This window comes from Diadema antillarum, unplaced genomic scaffold (assembly GCF_040938485.1).
Source record: "Diadema antillarum isolate AM-2024a unplaced genomic scaffold, OU_Dant_1.0 seq00000561_RagTag, whole genome shotgun sequence".
Lineage (NCBI taxonomy): Eukaryota > Metazoa > Echinodermata > Echinoidea > Diadematoida > Diadematidae > Diadema > Diadema antillarum.
The window spans coordinates 331,462-358,268 of NW_027271500.1; the positions used below are offsets into that span (position 1 = coordinate 331,462).

The following is a 26,807-nucleotide window of genomic DNA, read 5'->3' on the forward strand; positions in this document are numbered from 1 at the left end:
GGGGGTGGATGTTTTGTTACCTTCTGTTTGATGTGTTTGTCTCTTTTCTTTCTTTCTTTTTCATACAAATTCTAAAGTTTCTTTTTCATTCGAGGGATGCCCGAGGGATACCAGCAGCCCGTTTCATTTTGACCAGTGATCCAAGTGAATGAGAGCTATAGGGTGTCACTATACTAGTATTCTTATTTTGTTTTTGTTCTTCTTCTTTTTCTCCTTCTCCTTCTTTTTCTTCTCCTTCTTATTCTCCTTCTTCAGCTGCCTCTTTCAATTAGCTGAAGAGTCTTGCAGACATTTTTTTTTAATGGCTCATCTATCTTTTTCAACCCACTTCACCAACGGACATTATGACGTCACATGGTTCAAACAGAGGGCTATCATTGCTCAATTTTTACTCTTGCAGTCCCATCTTATAACTGTTACAAAATATTTGTCACTAAATTGCTAATAGAAAATAAATCCCGCAAAGGCATCCAACCGTGGAATATCTAATGGGTGATTGGAGGTTGAAATTATATAGTCGCTTATATGTATTTTTATGATACAGTATCAATAGATCAAATATTGGATACTTTAGAAAAGTTTGCAGCCCACAGAACGAACTTGGACTTCCCCTCATAAAAAGTGATCACGTGAAAGTTTGCTTGCTTTGTTTTTTTTTTTCACCCCTTTTTAATGCAGGCCCGATGATGACCCAGGGGTTATCATGGAAAAGGGGGTAGAGAGGCTGCAACTCCCCCCCCCCCCCCCCCCCCCACACACACACACACACACACCGGGACATTTTATGGCTCTTCGAAAAATGGTAAAAATGGAAAAGAGGAAAAAAGTCAATGATTTTCATATGGTTCCGTCTGGAGATCCTGCCCCGTCGAAGCGGGGGATCGGGTATTTGACCCCCCCCCCCCCCCATACACACACACGCACACTCACACACATCAGTAACGTTCTGCATCCCCTTTATGGCCTGCGCATACTCTTGGAATTATGACAGGGTGGTGATTTATTAGTTGTCTTTTGTTTTGTAATATTTTTTCTTTCAGCGTAACTAATTACGAGCTATTCTAAGTCTTTTTTCTGCCTATACTTTCTTGAATACTTGATTGATTTATTAGAACCGTTAAAATATTTTATCTGCACTGCTACCAAGTCTTCCTACCTATACATTTACATAAAGTAGGCCTATAATACTTTCATGTGTAGGCTACTTGGGGCCGACTAACTTTCTTGATATATACTTACTTATTATACTTACTTACTTACTTACCGGTACTTACACCTACTAGCTTACTTACTTACCGGTATAACTACTAGCTTATACTCAGAAATGAACTAGGACAAGGTTACTTGTTAGCAAATAAAGTTGGGTTGAGTTATCCAATCGCAAACCTGACCATGGACAACTCAACCCGGTCGGACTGGACCATGAGCCTCCAGGGTCGGGTTAGATCCCTCAGTCGAGTTGTCCAAACCCCACTTAGACACCCATATTTGCGTGCACTGAGGTACATTTGTTGTTGTTGTTGTTATTTTGGTTTTAATCACATTTAATTACATTTGCAAGGATTAAACTAGCCTTGATTCACTGCCAAGTATAGATATATAAGTTTTATGACTTAAATTTTCATCACACATATAGTCCGCGGGAAATAAGTCGTGGGAAGCCGAAAGAAGCTGAATGAAACAAAGATCTAATGTAAAGAACGTGTAAACACGTGTTAATTTTTGCGCCAGACTGGGGAAAACTCTTTTAAGGGTAAAGTTCATTTGCCCAGAAGGAATTTCGTTAGCAGAAAAAAACAACCAAACACATCACAAACAATTAAAATAAGAACGAAAAGAATTTACAGCCATGTCACAATATTCTTTGCAGGATTCGGGCGGGCAAAACAAGTTGGTGAATAACTGAACATTTTATGTTAACAGAATAAGACTGAGTTATCATTGAAATATCAATGATGTGATTTTCTTTTTCGTTTTTACGTATTATGATGATCGTTTCCATCTGATTTTTTTGTGAACGTCTATTACTTTTCTGTTCTCATTGTTTGTTTATCAGCATTTCGTATACTTTGAACGGATAAGATAAATAGTAATTTATTTACATTCAATTTATATCCACTTGACGCAGTCTTGCCATAGTCACAAAGTACTCGATTTTACGAGAAGTTTTTATAGACAGCGTAGAACTCGGAAAGGAAGGTGAGGACAATCTGTCTTTGTGAGGAAAAAAAACACATCATCGTAATATTATCAAAACACTATGAAGTATGGTCGGAATATTTTAACTACAGTATGAATTCATTGATAATTTGAGAGAAATATCTTAGGCGTGTTTCATAGACTAATTATGATGATGACGTCATGTTCACAAGTTGTGAGTTCAAAGGGGTAAAAAGTACATCGGACGAAGCGCTAGCGCTAGCGCTGCGACACAGTTTGCAGAGCATGCATAGCTTTGCATGGTGTGTGAATTCCGAATAGCGAGATTCGATCGATCACGCAGTACTGTAGTTTATTTACAGTCGTCACCTGATGAGTTATAGCTGTATAGCTAGTGTATGTGAATCTCCCCGTCGAAAGTTAGCAGGACTAGTTTTGATCTGAGTTTGTACGTCGAAAGTCGAAACAATCTCCTAAAGAGTGACGTGAGTATAAATGATTGCGAGGAAACTGACATGTGTTCAGCTGATCGGCGGTTAGATGTTGTTAGACGATAGACAGACATGAAGCGTGTGAAGAGTACAATGTATCATTGTCATTCATCCGACAGACAGGCCCCAGGATATCGTTACAACAATGTTGCCTTGCTCCTTGTGCACGCACAGCTCTGCGTGAATGCATCTTTACGTATTGTACATGTACTTGCGTTGTGATACCGGTACTTACAATAATGTAAATGTATCTCACTTACATAATTCATTGTGATAATCAATTATAATCTCAGTACAGTAGGCCCTATAATAATATACGCTTCCGGCTTTCTGTGCATAAAGTGTTGTAGGCTCGTCAGATTAAAAGTGGAATGCGTCACCGAGTTTCGTTTCTAGACCAGATTCCATTAGGCCTATTAAACGAACGTTAACGCTAGAGTCCTCTGTGAATATGCAACACGGTCTTGTTGCTTAATATTGGATGATGAAATGAATTGGTAGATTTGGTAGATCTAACACGTAAGGACTATTTTGGTCTAATATCGATTGTAATAGACATAGAACTGTGCTAGACTTTTCTAAGATACAAGACAGGTAGTGTCTATAGAAGTTCTAGTCGATCAAAAAGTGGTCGATGAGTAGTAGGTCTAACGTGTCTAGTGTAATCTGTAATTGTTATAGAGTATCTAACGTTATAGCCTATTATATACCTCATTTCTAGAATCCTCTCATGTGATTGGTTAAAAGGGGAGTCATGAAAATAACTGTGCCCTATTTTTTAGTTACTGTGACCGGGGCCCGGGCACAGTTAGTAAATAGGTTTTAATGTTAGAGACAGTCGCGACCCCGTACACGTAGATTGCTCATATGTACGCACCAATGATACGACCGCCGCGCATTCAATCAGCGTGCTGTAAAAGAGACTAGCGGACTGGTTTGGAGACAATCGCAACCCCGTAGTACACGTAACGTACGTAGTGGTACACATCACTGTACGCACCAATGATACGACCGCCGCGCTGTCGATCAGCATTGATTACGAGTGCTGTAAAAGAGACTAGAATCTATATTTTCGGTATCTATATTTCGGAATCTATATTTTCGGTACCAATGACTGCTTGATATTCGGGGTACAGTTAAAATTATGTAGGCCCTCGGTGATGTGAAAACCGTAACCATGCCCTCAGCTTCGCTTCGGGCATAGTTACGGTTTTCACATCACCTTGGGCCCATAATTTTAACTGTGCCCCTCATAGCAGTCATTATTTGTATAATGTTAACTCACAGAACTGTTGGGTCTAAATGAAGTGGGTGACTATGGCATGGGGATGATGGGGATACTCATTCATTCCAAGACCAAGAATTGTCTCGGAAATTAGAACACACTACCACCGATAGTCACTGGCATCACATGTTGAATGTTTGTTTTAAGGTTTGTTGGGTAGGTATCAATGTTAAAGCAGATCCTATGTTATGTACAATATTTGCCTGTACTGTATGAGGGTTTTATTTTAAAGGGACGCAGTCCTCACGAAATTTAAAAAAATATGTTGTTGTTGGTACCTCCAATGAACTACTTTCATCAAAAACAAACTTTCAAATCACCAAATAAGCTCGTACATTTCGGTTAAAAAAGTGTGACTCTGCAAATGAGCAAGTCTTGGCGGAGAGTCATACGTCATCGATTCACAACTCTTTCCAGCGGTGTTCTGCTCGTCATCCCTAGTTATTTATAAATACATGTTTACCATTTATTCTTATATTAATTGTATATATAAATAAGCTTGAAATATTTTGTTTGAAATAATAAAACCACATATTGTCACTTTTTATGAAAAAAATCAGATATGATCATTTTGAACACTTAAATTGGTTTTCTGAGGCACAGCTGTCAACTTGAAAGTAGGGCATCAATGACGTTGCACCTTTTGGCAGGCTCTTACACGATCGCTTGCAGGAATTATTTTTTAAAAATCGCGTACGGAGACAATTTTTGATGTCCACGCGTATAAATTGGTGAAAGGTTATATTTTTTACTCTTCTTAATTATCAGTACAGTGAAAATCTCAGGACTGCTTCCCTTTAAGCAAAAGTACACTTCACTATCATCACTTCCTTTTTTCATCCTTCCATATCTACAAAAAATATTAGATCTAACATTGAATTACAGTATTAGTTTAAGTATCAAGTCCAAAACTTTAGCCCATTGTTCTTCATTATGGGATGTGTAAAGCCAAAAAGGGGAATGACCCCCCCCCCCCCAAATAAGCAAAATCATCAGTTGAACGAGCTCTGTCCTGCAGTGGGATGGATGCTGGAGTTGTGTTCTTTTTTCTTTCTTTTTTTTCCATGTTTCATGATGAGTCCTATGTTAAAGTGTACCAGTTGCTTATTTTTATGATGGTCATTCCTCTTTTCCACATTGATCTTTCTATTCTCAATCCCACTCTGCCAATTTGTCTGTATTTTTTTTCTTCTAGATTTTGCAAGTATCAGGAGAATCTGGTCACTATGGCAACAAGTGCTGATGCAGCGAGTCAGAATGTCATCAAAGCTGGATGGCTGCAGAGAGAAAGTATGTCATTTTTTTTTCCAGGGATGATTTTTTTTTTCCAAAATAAGAATAATAGAAAGTTGCTTTCAGTTGAGTCCATCATCATCTGAAAGCACTGAATTGGACAGAACATTGGAAGAATTGAACATAACAATGGATTTGATAGTGAACACAATGGCCTGAATTCGCGAAGGTGATACAATCTTTGTCCATGGTTTAAACCATGGATAAAGACCGTAATTTTTGTATGGCGCGCCAAGTGTTGCATGGCCTATTTCGTTACAAAATCAGTCATTTCGTCGACGAAATGCAATGAGATGGCTGATTTCGTAACGAAATAGGCCATGTGACACTTGGCGCGCCATACAAAATTATGATCTTTATCCATGGTTTAAACCATGGACAAAGATTGTTCCACCTTCGTGAATTCAGGCGAATGTTTTGAATGCCAAAGCATCTTATGGTATGACTACCAGCTTGGTAAAGAGCTGTCTCTGTTGCATTTAGCATTATATGATTATTCCACATTTTCTGTATGTACACATACTGTATTACTGACAAAAATGTTTTATGTGTGTATGTTTGTGTGTCTGTGTGCACAGGAAGATGATTTATTCGCTGTGCTGGAAGATATAAGAAAGGCTTTTACAGATTGTTTATATGTTGTATGTCGGCAAAGCTATCTTTCTTAGAGGAAATATTTCTATCTGAGATGAATAAAACAAAACTGAAAAACTAGAATGAGTATTTGACACCTGCCGGGCACTAAATCAGTTGATATTTAGACAGCTGTTTGATTCCAACCATTTGTCAGACTTTCTGCAATCTTTATGCAACCATTTTATATTATTTTTTTCAACCCGTTTTTACCATGGGAGTAACTTTTCCTTGTAGATAAAAGTGTAGCATTACATGTGCTGTGAACAAGAGGTTCCTGTACAGTTAACCTCACATAAAGATGGTAGCTTTGCATCAAGTTGAAAACTTGGCTAGTAGAACTTAGAAGTCCGGACTGTAGTCTAAATTAGTCATCAACTTACAAGGAAGTCAGATATCATGAAAGAAACAAGGGTTACTTTTATTGTTACACAAAGCCGACCATGCCTTATTATTCTTCATAGATTGTGCACTATGTGCGATGTTCTTTTCAAGCTTTACCCAATCTCCTTTGTGCTCAACTTCTAGCCCCATGTAGACACTCGGAAGATGCATCACTTGTTTTATAAAAATGGAAGTGTTTAATGAATAATATGATTCCTTTATGGCAGGTGATATCCTGAAAAAATGGAAGAGCTCATACTGTGTGCTCAGGACCAACGGTCTGTTTTCCATTTACACAAATGAAAGACTGATGGAGGCACATGGCCACATCAACCTTCCAAGGGAATGCTTCGTTCTTAAGGTGAGGATCGTAATCTAGAAACTCAATAAAGATTCCACTAGCCCGTCCTTCCAAGAAATCCCTTATATCAGCAATGGGCACTGCTTAAAGGACAAGTCCACCTTCATAGATCGTATGTGGAGTGAGTGAATGCAGCAATATTAGTAGAACACATCAGTGAAAGTTTGGGGAAAATTGGACGATCTGTTCAAAAGTATGAATTTTTAAAGTTTCTGCAGTGTCATTGCTGGATGAGAAGACTAGGTACTACAGTGTATGATGTCACATGCGTACAACGATTAAGGAAAATACAGTCAAACCTGTCTATAGCGGCCACCCAAGGGATACGGAAAAAGTGGCCATTATAGACAGATGGCCACTATAGACAGGTAATCCAACTTTGTGTGCATTGCCTACATGTACATGTATCATCGTTGTATACATATACATGTACATGTGTAATATCCTCAGTAGAGTCTGAAGTGAGACTATTCTACATGCCACGATTTATGTACGACACCACCTTGTAAAGAGCCAAAGTAAAGGTTCGTGAAAATGTACTTCCTGGACTGAAGCTGTGAGTTATTTGTGTCGCATGCTCAAGGAGAGGATGTGAAAACATGTATGTGTGTACGTATGCACACGTGTGTATCATGCATAGAACAATGCTGGTGTTAATGAAATTGTTGCACAGTACATGTAGCATGTGCACAGTCATGAAGAAAGCTTAACACTAGTGCATTATTGTGACTGAATAAGTGATGAATGCAACGGTGGCGATCACTGAACGTTGCCCAGAAATGACTGGCACTGCTAAAAAGCAGAAAAACACCCTGAATTATCGGCTTGGCTACGGCTCCATCGGGTTTTTGGCCGCTATAGACAGGTTAAAATCTACCGCGAGAAACAAAATTTGTGGCCGCTGGCCGCATTAGACAGGTGGCCGCTATACACAGGGTCTTTAACATTGCTTTTCTCTCGGGGGGATTTTTCAGTGGCCGCTATAGACAGGTGGCCGCTATAGAGAGGTGGCCGCTAAGGCAGGTTTGACTGTATAAAGAGAATTTCATAAAATTTAACTTTTGAAAAAAGTACACATTTCCTCGACTCGTTACTGAAGTATGTTAAGGGTAATATCATTCCCCCTTGCCTTCTGAAAGAGGGAAGTCAAGTGTTCTTTTATCTTGCGAGAAAAGTGAAAATATCTTGAATTTTGTTTATATTTTCTTTGTATTGTTGTACACATGTGACATCACAAGCTGTAGTAGTCTTCTCATCCAGCAGTGACTAAGCAGAAACTTCAAAAATTCATAACGTTTAAACAGATTGTCCGATTTTCCTCAAACTCTCACTGGTGTGTTCTGTTAATATTGCTGCATAAAATTCACTCAATCCACATGTCTATGAAGGTGGACTTGTCCTTTTAAAGGCACACAGAGGGGGGATTTGGTGGCATAAAGCTAGTTAACAAGTGTGCATCCATGTTCTGGACAACTGAATTAAACTGATTCGTACAGTAATTGTATAAAAAATGATTGAAATAATGTTATGATCAGTTCGTCCTGTGCTACAACTGTTTCACCATACTTGTGCTTCTGCATACAGCAAATCATGATCGTTTATCAAACCTCTACAAAACAGAGAGCATACAATAGGTGCCCATGATCTACTCTGATTGGCAGTTGCCTGGCCTCATACATCATCAGTACTCATAAAAAAGATGGCTGCAATAATTATGCCATCCAAGAGTGCCCTCTTGGCTAATTGGGGGGGGGGGGGGGCATGAGTACCGGGCATGTGCCTCCCCCCCCCCCTTTAATTTTTTTTCCTTTTTTATATTTCCACAATTAGAAAGAGTTCTAAGATTATTTTTAAAAACGTATAACAGAAGTATGCATGAAATCACACAATGACCAGCATAAATATTTTTAAAAATCTCCCTACCGTGGAAAGGAGGACACTTGTAACAGCATTATTTTAAAAAGGACCTGCATGTATATGTGCTGGAGTGTTACTTCATGCACTTGAACATCATCATACAGCTCTGTTAGTGAAGTTCTGCATGTTTTAGAAATGGAGCCACCGCAGTGTTGAATAGTGTTTTTAATGTCAATTTGTTTATAATGTCAACAGCCATCAGTCAAAGTACTCGAGTAGACAAGAGACTATAAAATTTAAAAATTAAAAGAAGAACTTGCCCAAAATCCAAACGAAATGTATGCTGGGTTAGTGTAGACCCTACATCATGTTGCTCTTGCCATGTGTGTAAGGATGTTTCATACTCTCTGTTGAACTGTAGCATCATACAATCCAATTATACCATTCACGATTGTTTTCCTCGAACTTGCCTTCAGATCGGTCGTGATGTGCAGGGCGTGGCCGCACCTTTCGGTCGAATTGGTGCCCTCATCGAGATCCGCACCAGCCAGGCAGCCTACATCTTCTGTGCCGACACGGACGACGACGCCCAGACGTGGAAGCTGGTGATGGACGATGTCATAAGGAGTCACGTAAGTCGCAAATTTCGGTTCCGCTCCAATTTTCCAGTATGCACAGCCTTCAGCTGGGAAACATTTATTTCTCGAGTAGTAGCTCAAATTTTGTGCCATTGCATGCTCAGTACTAAGCCATTGCAAAGTTCTGGGAGAATTTTACTACAAAAAATGTTCATGTAGTCATCATCAGATTGGCAACGCTGAATTTCACTGTGCAACTTACATTGGAGAAAAATTTCATGGAATTTGAATTGAAATTGAATTTAATGGCATTCCTGAAATATGTATGATTGGTTACCAAACAGTGTAGCTACTTCCTCATTCATGGCAAACACTCTGTATAGAAATTGACATGTAATGCATGAAATTATATTACCCTTATTTACAGACGTATGTGTAATGAAATAAACAAAACTGTGTAATGCCATTATAGACCGTTTCAATTTCAATGACCTATTCACCTACCGCCGCTAGCGGCGCTATAACGGCCGCCATAACTGGGGGCCAACGGGGGCTCCCAGCGAGCTAGCTACCCAGCGAGTTGCACTTGCAGTTAGCAGCCCAGCGTACCCATCGCGCATAGTTAGCCGGGCGCGGCCGCTGGGTCGGCGACCGCCGCGCTAAAATTGTGATTGTTTTACTCACTGTGGAAATGTCATTCAGCGGCATTTAATGCCTTTCTTTTGGACAAATTGAGTAATTCAGACATATTGATCTAAAATGAAAGCTTCAAAGGATCAGAAAAAAAACCCACATATTGTGCAGTTGTTCGGGTGCACAAATAACAGGCGAAAAACCGGAAATGGAAGCTGCACGTCAGTGTGTGAAATTCAGACACCACTGACGCATGATGAATATATACACTTAAGTGAAACACAGCGGTATAAAAAATGCACAGATTTTCGAAACAAACTTTGCCCTATGCCTAATAGATTCTCTATTTAATATAGGGTAAATCACTGCATATTCATATTCGTAAAATAAAGTTGTTCATTTTAGAAGAAAAGTTCAGATGAAAGATTTTGATAATTCATTAATTATTATTATTTTTTTTTTAACGCTTGGTGCAATACTTACAAAAGTTAGAATACACTTCCTGGCTACTATTATACTATATGACAAACATTTCAAAGCCTACACTACAGCCAAATGAATGTTTCAAGATGTGTGAAAAAAATCTTATATTGTAATTTTTAACTTCTTCACTAAACGTTCAGCATTAAATTGACCATATTCAATTTGGGCCTGGAACTCTGAATTTGATTTAATTTTTGATAAAGTGATACTTATAGATTTTAAACTGCTATGAATGATGGCAAACATCCGTTTCATAAGCATAATTCATATTAAGAAAATTTGATTTGAAAATCGCTTTTGTAGATTATAATTTTAGGCGTTCGCGCGATGTTAAATGCAAGGTTACTTAGACCTTAAACAGTAGAATTTTTGGTTGTTGACATCAGGCGACGTAAATTAACTTCTTAAGTTTATACGGCTTAGAAACGCCTAGATTTGCCTTCAGTTTGGTTTACTTAGTTAGACTTGCCGGAAGTTTATTTAGTGACAACCGAAAATGATATAGGATGTAGCTTGGATCTAGAAGTCAATAGGTCTAGACGGGTCTAGATCTAGTCTAGATCTAGTCTGGACTGTTGGCTAGAATTCTAGACAAGATCTAAAAAACGTTAGACAGACTCTACCCCGCTGGTCCGAGAAAAGCCTAACACTGATATTATTAGTTGCTTTGATAGCGCCATATCTACTATCTAGCTCAAGATTCTGATTCATTATTTGTATTTAATTATATCAGTTAACTGCTCAACAGTCTAGGCTTACTATCTAGACGTCTGTCTGCGCCTAGCCATAGTTCTCCCCAGGTGTTTTTATCCTCTTACACAAATGTGAATAGATCTATAAGGGGCTTACATGCGAGTACCCAGGTCATCGCAAAAGAAATAGAGTCTACAAACACTCACGGATGGTACCGATATTTACCTTGCAGTTCAACTTTGGGCTACAGCCGTATATGCCATCTACCCATTCGCTCATAGTCGGTTTAAGTTGTTTGATTTTATTAATTAGCTAACAAAAAAAAAAGTAGACTCTATAGTTGTCACAAATCCAGATGCGTCGATCGCTGCCAGCGCCAGAGATAGGTAGCTGGCCGGCTGGCGCCGGGTGGTAAAAGCACTGGCTGCCGCTGGCACCCTTGCCACGCACGCACGGCGCTTGCCGACCCAGCCTGGTTGGCCCCCAGTTATGGCGTCGCCTTAAGAGGGCGCACTTCCATGAACAGTCACTTGAATCGGTCTATATACACTGTGTATAATGTTCGATGAAATTGCTGAAAATTGATGGAATTGTAAAGCAATTCCTCACAGAGAATAGATAAAATCAGATCAGATTAAAAAAAAAAAAAAAGCCATCAGCTCCAATTACGGAAAATATCATGCCATGAAAATGTCTTGCTTGACAGTAGCTGTGGTCGAGAGATGTTCAGGGAGAATTATGAATTTGCATGATTTTGTTCAAGAAATGAACGTTTTCGTAATGGCTTTCTTTTCTCTAAACTTCACTCAAAATTCATATGTATAAAGATATTTGCTTTCTATCTAGTTCTCTCTCTCTCCTCTCTCTCTCTCTTTCTTTAAGAGATGAATTTTCCTTTTTTTCCATTTCATTTATTTTATACTTGTCCCACCCACTCTTTCCAGAGAGCGCCGCCCCCTGCTCCTGCCGTTATGAACGCCCCACCCCCAGCGTACGTTCAGGCTCCCCCCGTGGTTCCACCCGTCGTGTATGCCAGCCCGCCCCCTGTCTACCAGGCTGCGGCACCCGTCACCTTGGTGACGCCCGGGACCACCTCGCGGGTCACGTCCACCACGTACTACCAAGATGGCCGCACGGTGACCGTCAGGCAGGGCCCAACGGCCAGCTACCCTGTCCAGCAGACGATGTATGCCTACCCGGGACAAACTATCCTCAACCCTGGGGGCACTACCACCTTCACAACTTACCCAGCCACTCATAGTGAGTCAATTTTTGTGATTTTATTACCTCCGCCAAGGAAGGAGGAGGTTAAATGATCATCAGCATTGGTTTGTCTGTTTGCAAAATAACTCAAAAAGTAGGGATGAAAATGAAACTTGCATGAAAAGTCGATATTGACACCATGAACACCTCATTCAGTTTTGGTTGTGATCGGGGAATTTGTATGGATTTTTCATCTTTTGGCATATAAGCTAAACGAACTCGGGGTTCAAGCTGTGCGTACTGGAGGTTTAAATACACACACTAAAGCACACGCTCTGCTCAGGCAAGGCGGCGTGCAATGATGTAAACAAAGTGCTTCTATTTTGGGAAATTGCATGCGTGTATGGGTGGAAATGAGTTACTGGCTCGGCGGAGGTCTGTGCCTTCCGAGTGCTTTTCCACTTTTTTAATGTGTGTATATGTAGTACTGCAGCACTGCAGCAGAAATTGTGTCTCAACGATGTTTTGAGCAGAGCTTCGGTATCAGATTGAAATGACCATGCGCTTGAATCAGCGTACTGGTATGCTTTATTTAGTTTCAGTGTAAGTATTTTTTTCCAAGTGATTCCGTCCTTTCTTTACATCAGAAGTGATTTGTGAAGACTTAAGAGACAGACATATGTACATGCTTTTCCTGGATTTTCGAGTTCAAAACACATAGCAGCAAAAAAATTTGAAATTGCAGCTGCCTCTACGTGGAGGAATTTCAGACTTTAAGCAAACTAAAAAGAGAAATGCAGGCTCGCATCACCAACCGTCAACGAAAGGATTGATAATTGTTTCTGATCAAAGTGTAGATGTCATTTAACCTGCTTTATTAAAAGAAAGGAACATCTCTCAGTATAGGCAGCCATAATGTGTGTGTGATTAGGAAGACAGACAGATTGTAGATAGATAGATGTATGCATGTATACATACACTCGCACATACCTACACAATACATAAATGTTTATACATGCATTACCGAATGGAAGAGGCAAAAAGCAGATGGGATGACAAATTGTAAGATACAATTTTGTATAGATGAATAAATGGAAAGGGAGAGATGAAATTGAAAAATAGATTGATGTATAGATTGAGAATGAGAAAGATATACTGTAAAACTAGGAATGTTCGCATGCATTTTGATTTTGCAAATTTCGCGAGAGCGAGAGCCAAGATTTGTGAAATTAGAATGTATGCGAAAGATCTTGTCTACACTATATGCATTGAATGACAGAGGCTCCTTGCGAAAATTTCATGTTGTAAAAAAGGGCATGCATGGTTGGCGTCTGTTGATGTGTGAAATCTAAGCTATTAAAGGGATGTTCAATTTGTGAGGAAGATTTGGAACCAGTGCAATCAGATTTTGTACTTTTATTTCACATCATGCCTACAGAATTTGGGGAAAGTTGTGTTTTTCGTCTTTATGGCAAGAGTTTGTGTGTACCTGGTATAGATTTACTGTATGTGTTGTTATTTTCATGTACAGATATTTTTGCGGATGAGGAGGTCATAGACGTTTTCGTGAGAGGTTGTTTTCGCGAAATGGCGCCAACCTTGAAGTAGATGCGCTAACATCCAAGCGCATTGAGACATCTTCGCTTGTTATTTAATTGGCGATCCAACTGTGATTCACAAAGTTCGTGAAAATTAAAACCCTAGCGAAAATAGCAGCTTATACAGTAACCATGTCCCTGTCACCTTTTAATGTGCACTTTGATTTCTCTGTCGATCTTTCAGCTACCACCCAGGTGTATCGATACAACTAAGACTAAAGATGGTCATCAGTCACTGTGAGGTAAGGTGATATTACAAGGGACAAACTGTACCGTCATATGTGTATATTTTGGCACAAGTGATGAAAAAAAACTTGTTGTTGTTGCATGATGTTGGTTTTGTTGTTGTTGTTGTTGGGGGGGGGGGGGGGGGTTGAGATTGGGGAAGGGGGTCTAGCCTACTAATGTATTCAACTGTTTAGCATACACATGTAATAGAAGATGTTCCTGACAATCACACAGCTGGTATCGCAACATCTAACACACTCCAACTGGATTCCAGTTTAATATTGACAAGGGCTGAGTATGTACATGTGGACGACAAGCTCGTAACTAGGTTCTTAGAGGAAATGTACATAAATAAAGATATGTTGGTAAATCTGCCTTTGTACATAGAGTATAGAAGTCTGCTGCATCTACAGATTTTAAGCAAGTCCGTCCAGGTATTGATTGTTACACGCTTTCCAGTCTCCTAACTGCTTCATATGTTATCATTTTAGTTTTTATTTTTGTTTTGTTTTTTGTCGTGGCAGATAAACACACCAGGTGAGGTGGACGCATGGGACTAGAGGCGATTATTTGGAATGCAGTCATCTTCTTGGATTCCAATCCTTGTTTTTTTTTTTTTTCTCAGTTGTCAGATTGAATGCCATCATGACAACAATGCTTGTATTTTTGCTATACTACAAATAAACATCTCTGTCGGGAATATAAGTAGAACTTCATCATGCTTATATTTTAAAAAAATACATATTTTGATATGTTTCCTAGTCCTGTTAGTGGCAGTTAAGAGATTATGAGCTCAGGAGGACAATGCATATTTATAGCCAATAACATATGTATGTACCTTCACCTTTTTTAAAATGCAAAAAGCATTACTGTAAAAGTGAAAATTTTTGTGGGAGTAATTTTTTCGTGCTTAGTCAGGAAAGATGAATTACACATGGTACGTAATTCGGCAGAATCAAGATACATACAGCAAACAATAAAAAATTGGCATATTTTTATTTTCCTGCTAGTTTCATATCAGTGATATGCACGAAAATTTCCACTTTTTCCACTGACCTTCAATCTCTCTTGCAGTCCTCTTCTAAGGGAAGATCCAGTAAGATTTATGAGTTAATCTAATCGTCCCTACTCCAAACCATTCCCCCATTTATAAAGAAAGAAAAGAAGAAGGGGAAAAAGGGGTGGGGCAGTTAAAAGTCAATTTATACAAGAGACATATCAATTTGGAGGAAAGTCAATGCTCATATTATGTATTATAGCATTGCACCCTGGGGATGTGCTAAATTTGACCTTGATGCGCTGGCATTACCATAAATGAAGTTAGGCCATATTTTTCAGGATACTCCATACATTTTTGCCATTCTCCCACTAAAGAACTCTCATAAAGCTTGCCAACTGAGACTCCTAGATACCATAGGAGACAGCGCTTACATTGTTACATTATCATGCTACATTCCTGCTTTTTATGCGTGGCCTCAAGGAATTTGCCGTTTTTGCCGTTGCTCATGTGAATAGCAGTCATTCTGTCTGTCCGTATCTTGGACAAAATTGAGAAATTTTCTTTGTGTGCAGAGGAATGGGTTTGGCTATTATTTTATATGGGCAATTTAGAATAGGAGTAAATGGATGAATTGATTAAAGTGGTGTAGCAAAACTTTGTCATCGATTCGTTGCTATATTGAGCTGTCATTTCATATATGTTAATGTAAGTTGCACCTGTGTGATTTAATTTCAGACCAATTCCAATTCTTTTCTTATAGTACTACTTATTTTAGAAAGCATAGTGTGTTCTGATCACAAGTATAGGAAGAAATGATACTCATTCATGTGCACCTTATTGTTTGTACTGTAGTCTTTCAAGCAAATAATGTTTGTAAAAAAAAATGCAGTTTTAAAGCTATTTTCTGTATATATTTAAGGGTAACTTTATGATAATTTGATATGCTGGTAATGTGCATTTCCTTTTTTTTTTTTAAGTTGTAATATTTCATGCAGTTTGCTTTGTTGGTGGTGATATTGTAAGTGTTGTGTGATTGTTGCCATTGATGTAAATATTCAACACCAGTTTGAGATATGTTGCTTCATTAAACTCTGTCAGGCACCAGGTAGTTCTTGGTATGCACCTCAATGCTTGTTTTACAGCCTAGCTTTTCACCATCATCAATGACTTTCTAGGAGAGGGTGCATGTTGTCACAGCGCAGCCATTCACTCGTGGGATCAAAGATCTCGGTTGTGTTGCTTTTGTTAATTTTCACAGTCTGCCTTAGTACAGTGCGTAGAGTACCGCAAGAAAACCAGACCTGTCGCAGGTTATATCTCTCATGTTTGATTTTTGCAAGATGTGGTGATATCAGCAATGTAAGGAAGAGGGTTCAGGGGTGAAGTAGTGATTGTGAAATAAAGATGCACAGAAATAACTCTTATGTTTAATGTATTCAATGCAGTGCTTTAGGTATAATGTTTATAAGTCAATGGTAATTCGTAAGTGCTGTGTAAACTGAATACAGCTGTATACCGGTATGCACTATTGGGTATGAAGGTAAAAAGTTGTGTTTGCTTTCAGATACACTTGTATTTAGGACTTTGTGCTTCTCAAGTGATGTTAACAAAAGAACAGTGATATAGATCTTGCATCTCAAAGTGTAGTGCAAATGCTGAATTTTAAAATTTTGATCATTTGTATTATATATTTTTCTATTAAAGCACATGATCATGTGTCCACAGTCGTGCAGGCGATTTTATCTATCTTGCACACGAAAGTCATGTTCACCAAGTAATATTTAATCAGTATGAGATAATGAAACTTTGGTCAGCTGAGTTACTCATGTTCTGTAAGTTCCAACACTGAACAAAATAATGTTATCGGCTCTTCTTTAGATGCATAGAATTCAAGAGTATATTAAGTTATTATCACTTGATTTTGCTTCAGACTTCTCCGATTTATTTGTAACTTAACTGCACTCACTGTATATCTCTGTCATGATCCTGCAACCATTCTAAAAGTGTATAACCCATTTCATACTCATGACAGAAAGATAGCATTTAGACAAAAGTGCTAAATGTACAATTTCCTTTGCAAATGTGAAAGGGGACAACCAGCATGTGTCACCAGAGGGTACTGTGTGAGTACTACGTGATAGTTGTATGCCTGCACAAATTAAGATGGAAGACCGTACTGAAAGCATTCCATGAAGGTACAAAGTGTTTGAAAAGAATTTAGATATTGCCCATACCAAATATAATAATGAATTTGAAAGTGAAAGACATCCAAAGAACATGCACGAGGAGTTGCCTTGTACATTGTACATGTACTGGAATTGGTTTGCAGATGCTCTAGATGTGCTGGCACACTTTGGGGCCATTTTTCTTTAAATTTTGGGATTGGAAAAAGAAAGGTGGAACGTTAAAATAAGAACAATTCATGCTTTACGACTCTGCATAAAGGGATTATTTAGCAGTTTGCATGCAAGTGCGTGTAACTTCTACAAATTGATCATTGTAATGCAGTTTGTTTTGGCTGTAAAAAGGAGTGCATCAGTGAACTGTTGGTCTGTTACGCTAGATCAGACGAAGTCATGGTTTCTTTGTTTCTGGAATATAATGTGGCTATTTTACTCAATAACTTAAATGTTTCCGTTTAATTTAACTAGAGAATCTTCATGTTATCTTGATAAATCCTCACTTTGTGTGAAATGCGTAATGTCAAAGGGAAAGGGAGACACCGGTACATGTTATGTTTTAATGTCTTCTGTATCGTAAAGAGCCTGTATTTTGCCACTGTGCCATTTGTAAAGACAATGATGTTAGATAGTGTGTGTAGGTCTCTGTGTGTCCTTGTGTCTGTGTGTGTGAATGATCATATTATACACATACACACGTGCATACACACATACGCCCGCAGAGAGTGAGAGAGAGACAGGCAGCTGATGAAATGTTCTGGAGAGAGAAAGTCATGAGATCTTTTATGCGTAATAAACTTCCAAAGATTTGGAAAGCACTGTTATCTTTTGTGTTCTGTTTCTTTCCTCCTTCCCCCAAGTACATGTAGTGTAATGTACTGTAATTAGTTACCAGGCACTCATTTCTCATGCAAATTTCACAAGGGTCAAGATTCATGAAAAAAATTTCATGCCGCCAATACAGCTGTATATGTTTTTTCAGTAGTGTAGACAACAAATTTTGTGTGCATTTTAATTTTGTGAATCTTGGCTCTCGCAAAATTCGCAAAATTAAAATGCACATTAACATTTTTCGTTTCACAGTACCCTTGTGATTCTGCATAACCACAATTGGGACAGTGATTTTCTTGGTCGCATATACATGCACCGATACCTACAAGTGTTCACACAATACAACCCCCCCCCCCCCCCCCCCCCACACACACACACACATACAAACTTTGCTTTTTGTTTTTATTACTTTTCTAACACATTGTTTATTGACAGTAAGTGACACAGTGACACAGATAATCATAAGTATCAATCATGAAATTTTACAATTCGGAATGAAAAGGAAAGGGATAAAATGTGAAGCACACATCTTTCATTGTTCTTTGTTGGCCGTATCAATATCAATATTGATGTTTAATTGATTCTTGTTTTAACCTGCACAAAATACACCATTGCAAAACTTTGCAATAAACTACATTGTACATACATCGTGTATTACAATACAGGCTCGTTTAAGAGTCTACATGACCGTACTGGCGATTAAATGTAGACTAAAAAAAAAACGAAAAACATCACAATACATGTACTCGCACAAATGGATTGATGGGTGGACAGACAAGTAGATAGGTAGTAAGAGAGAGCCAGACAGACAGAAGAAGTGAAAGTTGATTTGCTCTGCACATGAACATTCACATAAAAGCCTCTGGTCCAAAACTCCCCCATCACATGTCATAAGGGCAACCCAGCCGAGACATCTCGGAAAAGGGGACAAAGGGCACAGGTAATACATCTGCTCCAAACTTCTGAGCAGACTGTACAGTGGAACCTCAATATAACGAGGTTGGATATTGCGAGATGCATGATATAACAAAGTATATCTGCAAATCGTATACCTCTTTGATATATATATTTTTTAAATTTTCATCCCTGATATAACGATATACGTGATATAACAAAATTTAAGTGGTCCCGAGCAGCTAATTATAATGAGGTTCCCCTGTATAACCACAATGACAATGACAAAAGTGATGGGTTTGACATGATAGAGTGAATATAACAGAATACACATGATAAGCATCCTGAGGCGAATGTATCTGTATGTTCCCTAAAAATATTTCCTCTGTGGCATTTGTTTTGTATGTTTCAGCAGGAGCCTATACAAATTAATGTACTGTGTAGTTGACAGGCCATGCAGGGGAAAATACAAATTGAAACCAAACGACTGAGTGAGGTGTGCACAAGATTTGCACACCACACTTACAAATGTGTGAATGTATCCATATGTTTCCTTAATACAGTGTATGTTTCAAAAATATGTTTTTGTACGTTTCAGCAGGAGCCTCTACAGTGTAGTTGACAAGGCCATGCGGGGGAAATTACAAATTGAGACCACAGAACTGTAGGCCTAGGTGAAGTGTGCACATTGCAACCACTGTCACTAAATGGCTGGACAAATGTGACCAGCACTCTATTCCAGCCAAAATGACCACCATCTGATGGTAATTGTGCTCTAGCACTATAGTTAGAGGACGGGAAGATTTTCATTGACATGTCACAAAACCCGCATGGGGATTTGGGAAATTCAAAGTGAATATCCATTTCATGTTCAAATTGCATGTAACATAATGTAACAGTACAGAACAATCAAATGAATAGAACAGTGATAGTTTCACTGAAATCAAACACCAAATCCTTGGGGCCTCATATTTCAACAAAATGGTGATGCATTGGTTTCAGTCCAAAATCAATTCTTCACCGAGTTTACCGGTAAGTGGAGTTTAAAAACTTGGTCTGTGTGTGACTGTTTCATTGAATCAAACACAAATTTTCAGGGTCTTATAAATAAATATTACTACAAAACAGTGATCTAATATTTGTTTCAGTCAAATATCAATTCTTCGCCGAAACCTGCAGTTGCCAGACTAACGGTATGCAAAGTTCACAATCCTGGTCCGTCTATTGAGTAACTTCGCCCATACAGATGTCTATTTACACTTTTTACATAAATATTATACATACAAGAGGTCAAGCAAATTCTTATGACAGGTTAGAAAAGGTTAGATCATGTTGTGCCTTTCTGCATGGGAATATGACTGTCTGTAGACAAACAGCTTTCAATTCTGGAATTTAATTTTATCACGAAATGGCACAATTAATATAATTCCTGATTGCCATTATTGACAGAAAAATTAACAAAATCAAGCATGCCTTTTCTCCTGCCCCAATTTTTGGGAACACATATTCTTTCTGCCAAGTATTTGCTTCATTAAAAAAAAGAAAAAAAAAAAAGGAGGACCATCTCACTATGAAATCCTGATGCACCATGAATAATCTTTCTCATATTTCACACAAACTCATTTATATCTTAACATATTGTGAGTTTCAGACCTTCACTAAAGACTAATTTGTCATATGATTACCTGTAATCACTTAATTTTCTAACATTGCAATTTTATGCATAAATGTGTACACTACATGAAACATACAAATGTCAATACATGCATGCATCTCAATGTCATGTATCAAGAATCATTAAGGACATCAAAACTAAATGTGCCAGGGACTCAAGACGTAATGAAGCTAGCATTATTCCTCAGGCATGGTTGTAACCACTGAAATACACCAACATGGACATAAACCCCGAGCCACTGGCCTTCACACTCAACGACACCATGTCCATGTTCCTTTTCCTGTCTTCTTGCCCCGAAATGAAATGCTGCCACTAAAAGCGTCATTGTGCACTACTTTCATCACGATGAGTTCAAATAAATGTACACATACATCATGTTTGTAACTCTACGCCCCTTCTCTAGGCTAATGAGAAGGCTTGCTGTATCTCGTTTCAACAGACATGGAGAGCATGTGCTAGTAAGGCGGCGTGATGTACTGGTGTAATAAAACAAATATGCGTTTCACTACGGACTAGATTTCTGCTGGGAAATCTGTGGGCCTTGCCATTTAGCGCTTCACAAGTTTCGTCTGTCACATTTACTGGCCGCCTCAGGTCGGCGAGCATCAAGCTTGCTTCTCAGTCCAGACACTGCCTCAGATAGCAGGCGCTAGTGGATGTACTTCTGAAGAAATCTCTGGTGGAATTCTGAGCGCAGCGTGTCATTGATGAATTTCTTCTCCTTCTTGTCATCCTCTCCCCTGGCACAGTTCTTGAAAACAACATCATCATCCCACCTATGGCGAGGGGAATAAAATAGAGATGCTTACCGCACAGATAAGGAATGTGATCTTATCTTAACTGGTTAAAAAGCAGATACAGATTCACTTTGACATTCATTACAATGAAGTAAAAATTCAGGTCCCGAAATTATCATCATGAAAGTTTATGGTGCAGAATTCCCTTTGGTAATTTATTTATTTACGAACAAAATTTTGATAAAAAGAAAGAAAATGTCCAGTCCCGAGGACTTTGTTACAACAGGAATTGCCTGTATAACACAAATCTCAATTAGTGGTGATTAGTGATGAAAACTATTCTGAGATCCCAATCCTTTCACCTATATTTTACAAAAATGTTATTCTGTCTAATGCAGGTACATAAAATTGTATTCTCACAATTCTTTTCTTTCTTTCTTTTTTGCTTTTACAGTTCATCTGGTGTTACCATATGTTCCTAGCCTTAGGCTCTGATTTAGGGAAACCTATTAATGTTTGTTCAAACAACATGAATTATATTTACTGCTTGGCCTATGTCAAGTACTTTTGTAATGGAAATTGACTCTTCTAATTAGTTGCTGCACTTCAACAACAAAAAAACATTAAAAAAACATAAAAACACTGTTAATGTTACATGAAAAAAAAGAAAAAAGAAAAAGACAGTTTCCACTTGAGATCTAGCACTAAAACAAGGAGGTATATCTTTAGCTCTGCTGAGCGCCATTACTTCAGTTCTTATAAAGAGCAACCCACTTAAAATGTACCGCGTAATTTACTGCTGCAACGATTAGAATTGTTTTTCAGTTAGTTTTGGTTGACAATCAATATTTGTTCCTTTGTTGTTGTTTTCTGAGTTTTTAATCTGACTGTAAAGGTTGAAATTACCAGTTTTTGGTTGTCCTTTTTTTCAACCTCAGAGAAGGCATCACACTTACCTCCTTTTCACCTTGAAGTCTGATTTCTGAGATGACATCAGGGGATTCCCACTGAGAATATTTTCTGTCCTGATCCTCTCCTCTTCCACCTTCTTCTCTTGTTCCTGCAGTAACAGAACATTAACATTAAAGGACAAGTCCACCTTCATATACATAAGGATTGAGAGAATGTAGCAATATTAGTAGAACACATCAGTGACAGTTTGAGGGAAATTGGACAATCCGTTCAAAAGTTACAAATATTTTAAGTATCTGCACAGTCACTGCTGGAAGAGAAGACTACTACATTGTATGATGTCACATGCGTACAACTATATAAGGAAAATAAAAAGAGAATTTCACAAAACTTTACATTTTTGAATAAAGCGCACATTTCTTCGACTTGCTACTGACGTATGTTAAGGGTAGCATTATTCCCCCTGCCTTTTGAAAGAGAGAAGTCGAGTGTTCTTTTGTTATGCGAGAAAAATGGAAATATGTTGAATTTTCTTTATTCTTTCTTTATATCGTTGTACTCATGTGACATCACAAGCTATAGTAGTCTTTTCATCCAGCCGTGACTGAGCAGAAACTTCAAAAATTCATAACTTTTTAACGGATTGTCCAATTTTGCTCAAACTCTCACTGATGTGTTCTACTAATATTGCTGCATTCACTCAACCCACATGTCTATGAAGGTGAACTTGTCCTTTAAAGCAATTACAATCTCTTCACAGACACAACAATATTATTACCTCTGCCGAGGAAGGAGACTTGTAGGAAAAGTTGATAATGTTACATGGAACAGATGATTACATTGTGTTAGTGATCCGGAAATTTTTATGGAGTTTTGAAGGATCTTTTAATCTTTTGGCACATAAGGTCTCCAATGAACTTGGGAGTTCTAGCTGTGCATACTGGAGGTTTACACACGCACAATAAATTAAAAGCGCGTGCTCTGCTTGGGCAAGGCGTCGCGCAGCTGGAAGCTGATGAAATAACCAAAAGGCTTCTACATTGGGAAATTGCATGAGTGTATATGGAAATGAATTGTTGGCTTCACGGAGGTCTGCACTTTCCAAGTGCTTTTCTAGTTATACATGTGTAATAACTGTAAATAAAAAGCAAACATAACTATACCTCAATTCATGTAAACCATAACTGTGACTTCCTAACTCCCACCTTTTCTCATATCTGTAAATGTCTTTTTGAAAATACAAACATTGTGTCTGTTTTCATTACATTTCTTCAGGGTTTTTTCCAGCAAATTGAATTATATCACACAGAAACAAGAGAAGAGTATGTGTAAACACATACAAGTCATTTACTTTACATAGCTACTTTTCAGAATATCTGATGGATGAATGTCACATATTTGCAACATGAAGGAAGCCTATTTAAAAATGTAAAAAAGACTGAATAATAAACTACATTACTGTCACAGAAAAAGTTAACAGACATGAGAAGGGGTAGAATATGAGAGTTTACTGTCAGAGTTCATAGATTCGCAAGTATTTCGACTTCACCTTTTTGGACTGTTCCTGAGCACGCTCCTTCTTGATCTTGTTCAGCTCTGCAAGCAGTTCGGCTGTGTCGTCATCACTGTCATCTGATACATCCTGTGTAGTATATGACAAACATATGAACAATTTTACTACAAACATTTTGATTCACAATGGATACTCATCACTGTTCAAATCATATTCTCATTACCTCTATATCATTTCTCTCCTTCTATTTCTTTTTTCTTTGACTTTTATCTTTTCCTCTAATTCTACATCATCCTCAGTTTCATCTTATAAATCATAATTTTCCTCCTAACTACTGATATTGTAAGCATCATCAATATCATAATCATAACTGTCTTATAGGATGTTTGTTCTATTCTATTAAAAAATTCCATCAGATCCTTTAAACATAAATACTTCCCTTTCCAACAATTTCGCAAAAAACATTAATGCTCATAATTTCATTTTTTTTTTAAAAATTGAAAGAATTTTCAGATGTTGCATTTCCATTTCAGAAGAGAATAATATCACAATATGACCGTGGAGCTATGTAGCTCCATGATGTGACTAACAATATCATCATCTGCTATTATGGCGACACCATTGGTATCTTCACATCCGTTTCCATAGCGACTGCAATGAAGCCTACCTCTTCATCATCATCATCAAGGGGATCGTCAGCATCCAGATTGGCGGCAGGGATCTGCTCCAACCTCGGCCTCTTGTTACTGCTGCTGCTACTGCTCGAGGATTCTGTCAAGAGAAAGTCATGTGGGGCATCAAATTCCTTCAATCTCATCATTATTGTTTCTGTATCAATACACGCATCATCCTTTCTGGCTCTTGCAATCTTAAATTTCTCCTTTTTTCTTCCATCCTCTCTGATCTCTCTCATTTTACTTCTCTTTCTTCCTTCTCAACTCTACCATTCTGTAAATCATCAAATAAGAGCAGAGCCAGTGTTCAAAATGCAGCCGCCATACTTGCCGCAGGTACACCCACATTCTCCCTCATGCAACCTGTCCTCCGTCAACTGAACTGGCTTCCCATCAGGTCCAAAATCAACTTCATGATACTTCTACTCATTTTCAAACATATCCTTAGTCTTACTCCTCCCTATCTGAACTCATAACTATCTGTCAACCATCGCAGTGCAACTTCCATTCCTTACAAGGCACAACACTGAACCATCCCACTTCCAAGATGCTGACCAAACTTTGCGATGGAGCTTTTTTATCTGCTGCTCCCAAACGGTGGATTCAATAACTCTAAACTCTCCACAACCAGTAGTCTTTCAACAAAAAACATCAAACTTTCTTTAAAAAAAAACATCTAAAAACTCACTTGTTTCATTAATAATTCCATCATAAAACACATTTGAACACATACACAGTGTTTTTTAAATATATCATCATTAAGAAGCTTCTTTCTCTCCCTACCTCGTCCCGATCCTCTGTCACTCCTCTTCTCTCTGGCTGCCCTCTCCCTCTCCTCAAGGTCCTTGCGGAAGTCACGGCTGCGGAGCTCATCGCTGGTGTCTTGACCTGGTTGCCTGTTCGGATTGAATGACAGAATGGGTGTACTGTTTATGTTTTGACTGCCTAATATGAATGGAAAAAAAGAGTGGGCTCTCTTCCATCTCACATGGTCTGAGGCTCCTTGTTACCAACTTTACGATTCTGAAAGCATCAAATTTTCACTCCATAGGCACCCTGCAAGGAGCATGATCAGACATTAATTTGGGTATAACATGCCGATTTCAGCACTGAACTTACCCAACCTTAGCGATTTAGAATTGGAGGCTTCTGTTCTTTAAACACAAGAACAGCTGTGAACAGTTGCACACAAGTCCATCTATCTAATTGTCCCACACTTTTCAAGTTTCTTCTTTAATCTTTCGCAACATCTACTCTTTATGACTGTGAATGATGTAATCTGCGATTTGTCCATAATTTTACTCCTTACACATAGATGTTTCAACATAAAAAACAACAGGTCCTGAAATTATAAAAGCTGAAGAGTATCTGCAGAGTCAAGAGGACTTGTCTCCTTACCTGTACTTTAATTTTGTGTGAGCCGGCAAATCACGACTGGAGTACTGCTTTGACAAGGCACTCAAGTCACCTTCTCCTTTCCCACGCCCACCCCTGGCTGGGTCAAAGGTCGGTCGTGCTGCTGTTGTCATGACGACCTACTTACTCCCCACTGACTAGAAGTCCACTGAATCCTCCAGAGGTGATGTGCGTCAACAAACAGCAAAACGTCACACAGAACTGTGGCTTTTACTCTGTATGGAAAGAAATACAAACCTCCTTGGAATATGTTGTGGGAAAATGCTTATATTACAAATATTAGATGCACACTGAATACTCTTAAGATAATTATCCACTCCAAAAATATGTACATTATGTGGGACTGTCACAAGCACATTCTGAATAAAATTTGAGCTGCATGTAAATTTATCTTCTTTAAACATGTCAATATGTAATGTAGGCCACTAAATGATAATTTCTCCAACAAATCTGAATATGTATAGTCTAGATTATACAGTCCAGTCTGTCTAAAGTACAAAAGTCTAACAATACTTCCAGGAAAAACAAAATACACACACACACACATACATGCACACACATGACGGTTGTAACTTGTAGTTATGTAGGCAGGTTGGGGTTTACTGAGTAGCCATCATGACATATCTGCTGTGCTGTAGAAAACTAATCATGCTTTTGCACACGAATTCTGGCAAGGGAGGTCGAACCTTGTCCTCTGACCTTGGTGCAGTTTTTTTCTACCAATCTCCTACAACAAACCGAGAGAGAGATCTAACGTTTGACTGTCTGGCACAACGATATTTATCATCAACACCTTCACTCACTACTCTCAACCAAAGACAGCTAGTCTTAAGGTTCTAGACTTTGTGTGTAGTACGAGTAGTTCAGGCTGCATGCTGTACAAATATCTGTACAAAGTGTCTGCCAAACATTAAGTAACAAAATAGTGTCTAACTTCCAAATCCAATGGCAAGTGGGTATAGCAATAGTAGGTGTCCAACACATCGACACTGTACAGTTATGTAAATTTACATTGTCATTGGAATCGACATCCCTTTATTTATATTATAGCATTGCATGTAAAGAACGAACTTTCATGCACGAGGCTACGCGCAG

At 38.4% G+C, this 26,807-nt stretch overlaps 2 protein-coding genes across 2 annotated transcripts; one reads left to right on the plus strand and one right to left on the minus strand.

Moving 5' to 3' along the window:
* The first annotated feature begins 2,591 nt into the window (after nt 1-2,591).
* LOC139735002 (pleckstrin homology domain-containing family B member 1-like) lies at nt 2,592-14,837 on the plus strand. Its single transcript, XM_071645777.1, has 7 exons — nt 2,592-2,645; nt 5,132-5,226; nt 6,474-6,607; nt 8,941-9,096; nt 11,796-12,111; nt 13,837-13,894; nt 14,405-14,837. The coding sequence occupies exons 2-6, from the start codon at nt 5,163-5,165 to the stop codon at nt 13,863-13,865; spliced, it is 699 nt and encodes a 232-aa protein (XP_071501878.1). The 5' UTR covers nt 2,592-2,645; nt 5,132-5,162; the 3' UTR covers nt 13,866-13,894; nt 14,405-14,837.
* Nucleotides 14,838-21,109: 6,272 nt separating this feature from the next.
* Nucleotides 21,110-25,825, minus strand: LOC139734982 (protein CWC15 homolog). Its single transcript, XM_071645759.1, has 6 exons — nt 25,695-25,825; nt 25,080-25,192; nt 24,290-24,393; nt 23,659-23,751; nt 22,154-22,257; nt 21,110-21,236 (listed from the first exon to the last, which is right to left on the minus strand). The coding sequence occupies exons 1-6, from the start codon at nt 25,823-25,825 to the stop codon at nt 21,110-21,112; spliced, it is 672 nt and encodes a 223-aa protein (XP_071501860.1).
* Between the last annotated feature and the right edge of the window lie 982 nt (nt 25,826-26,807).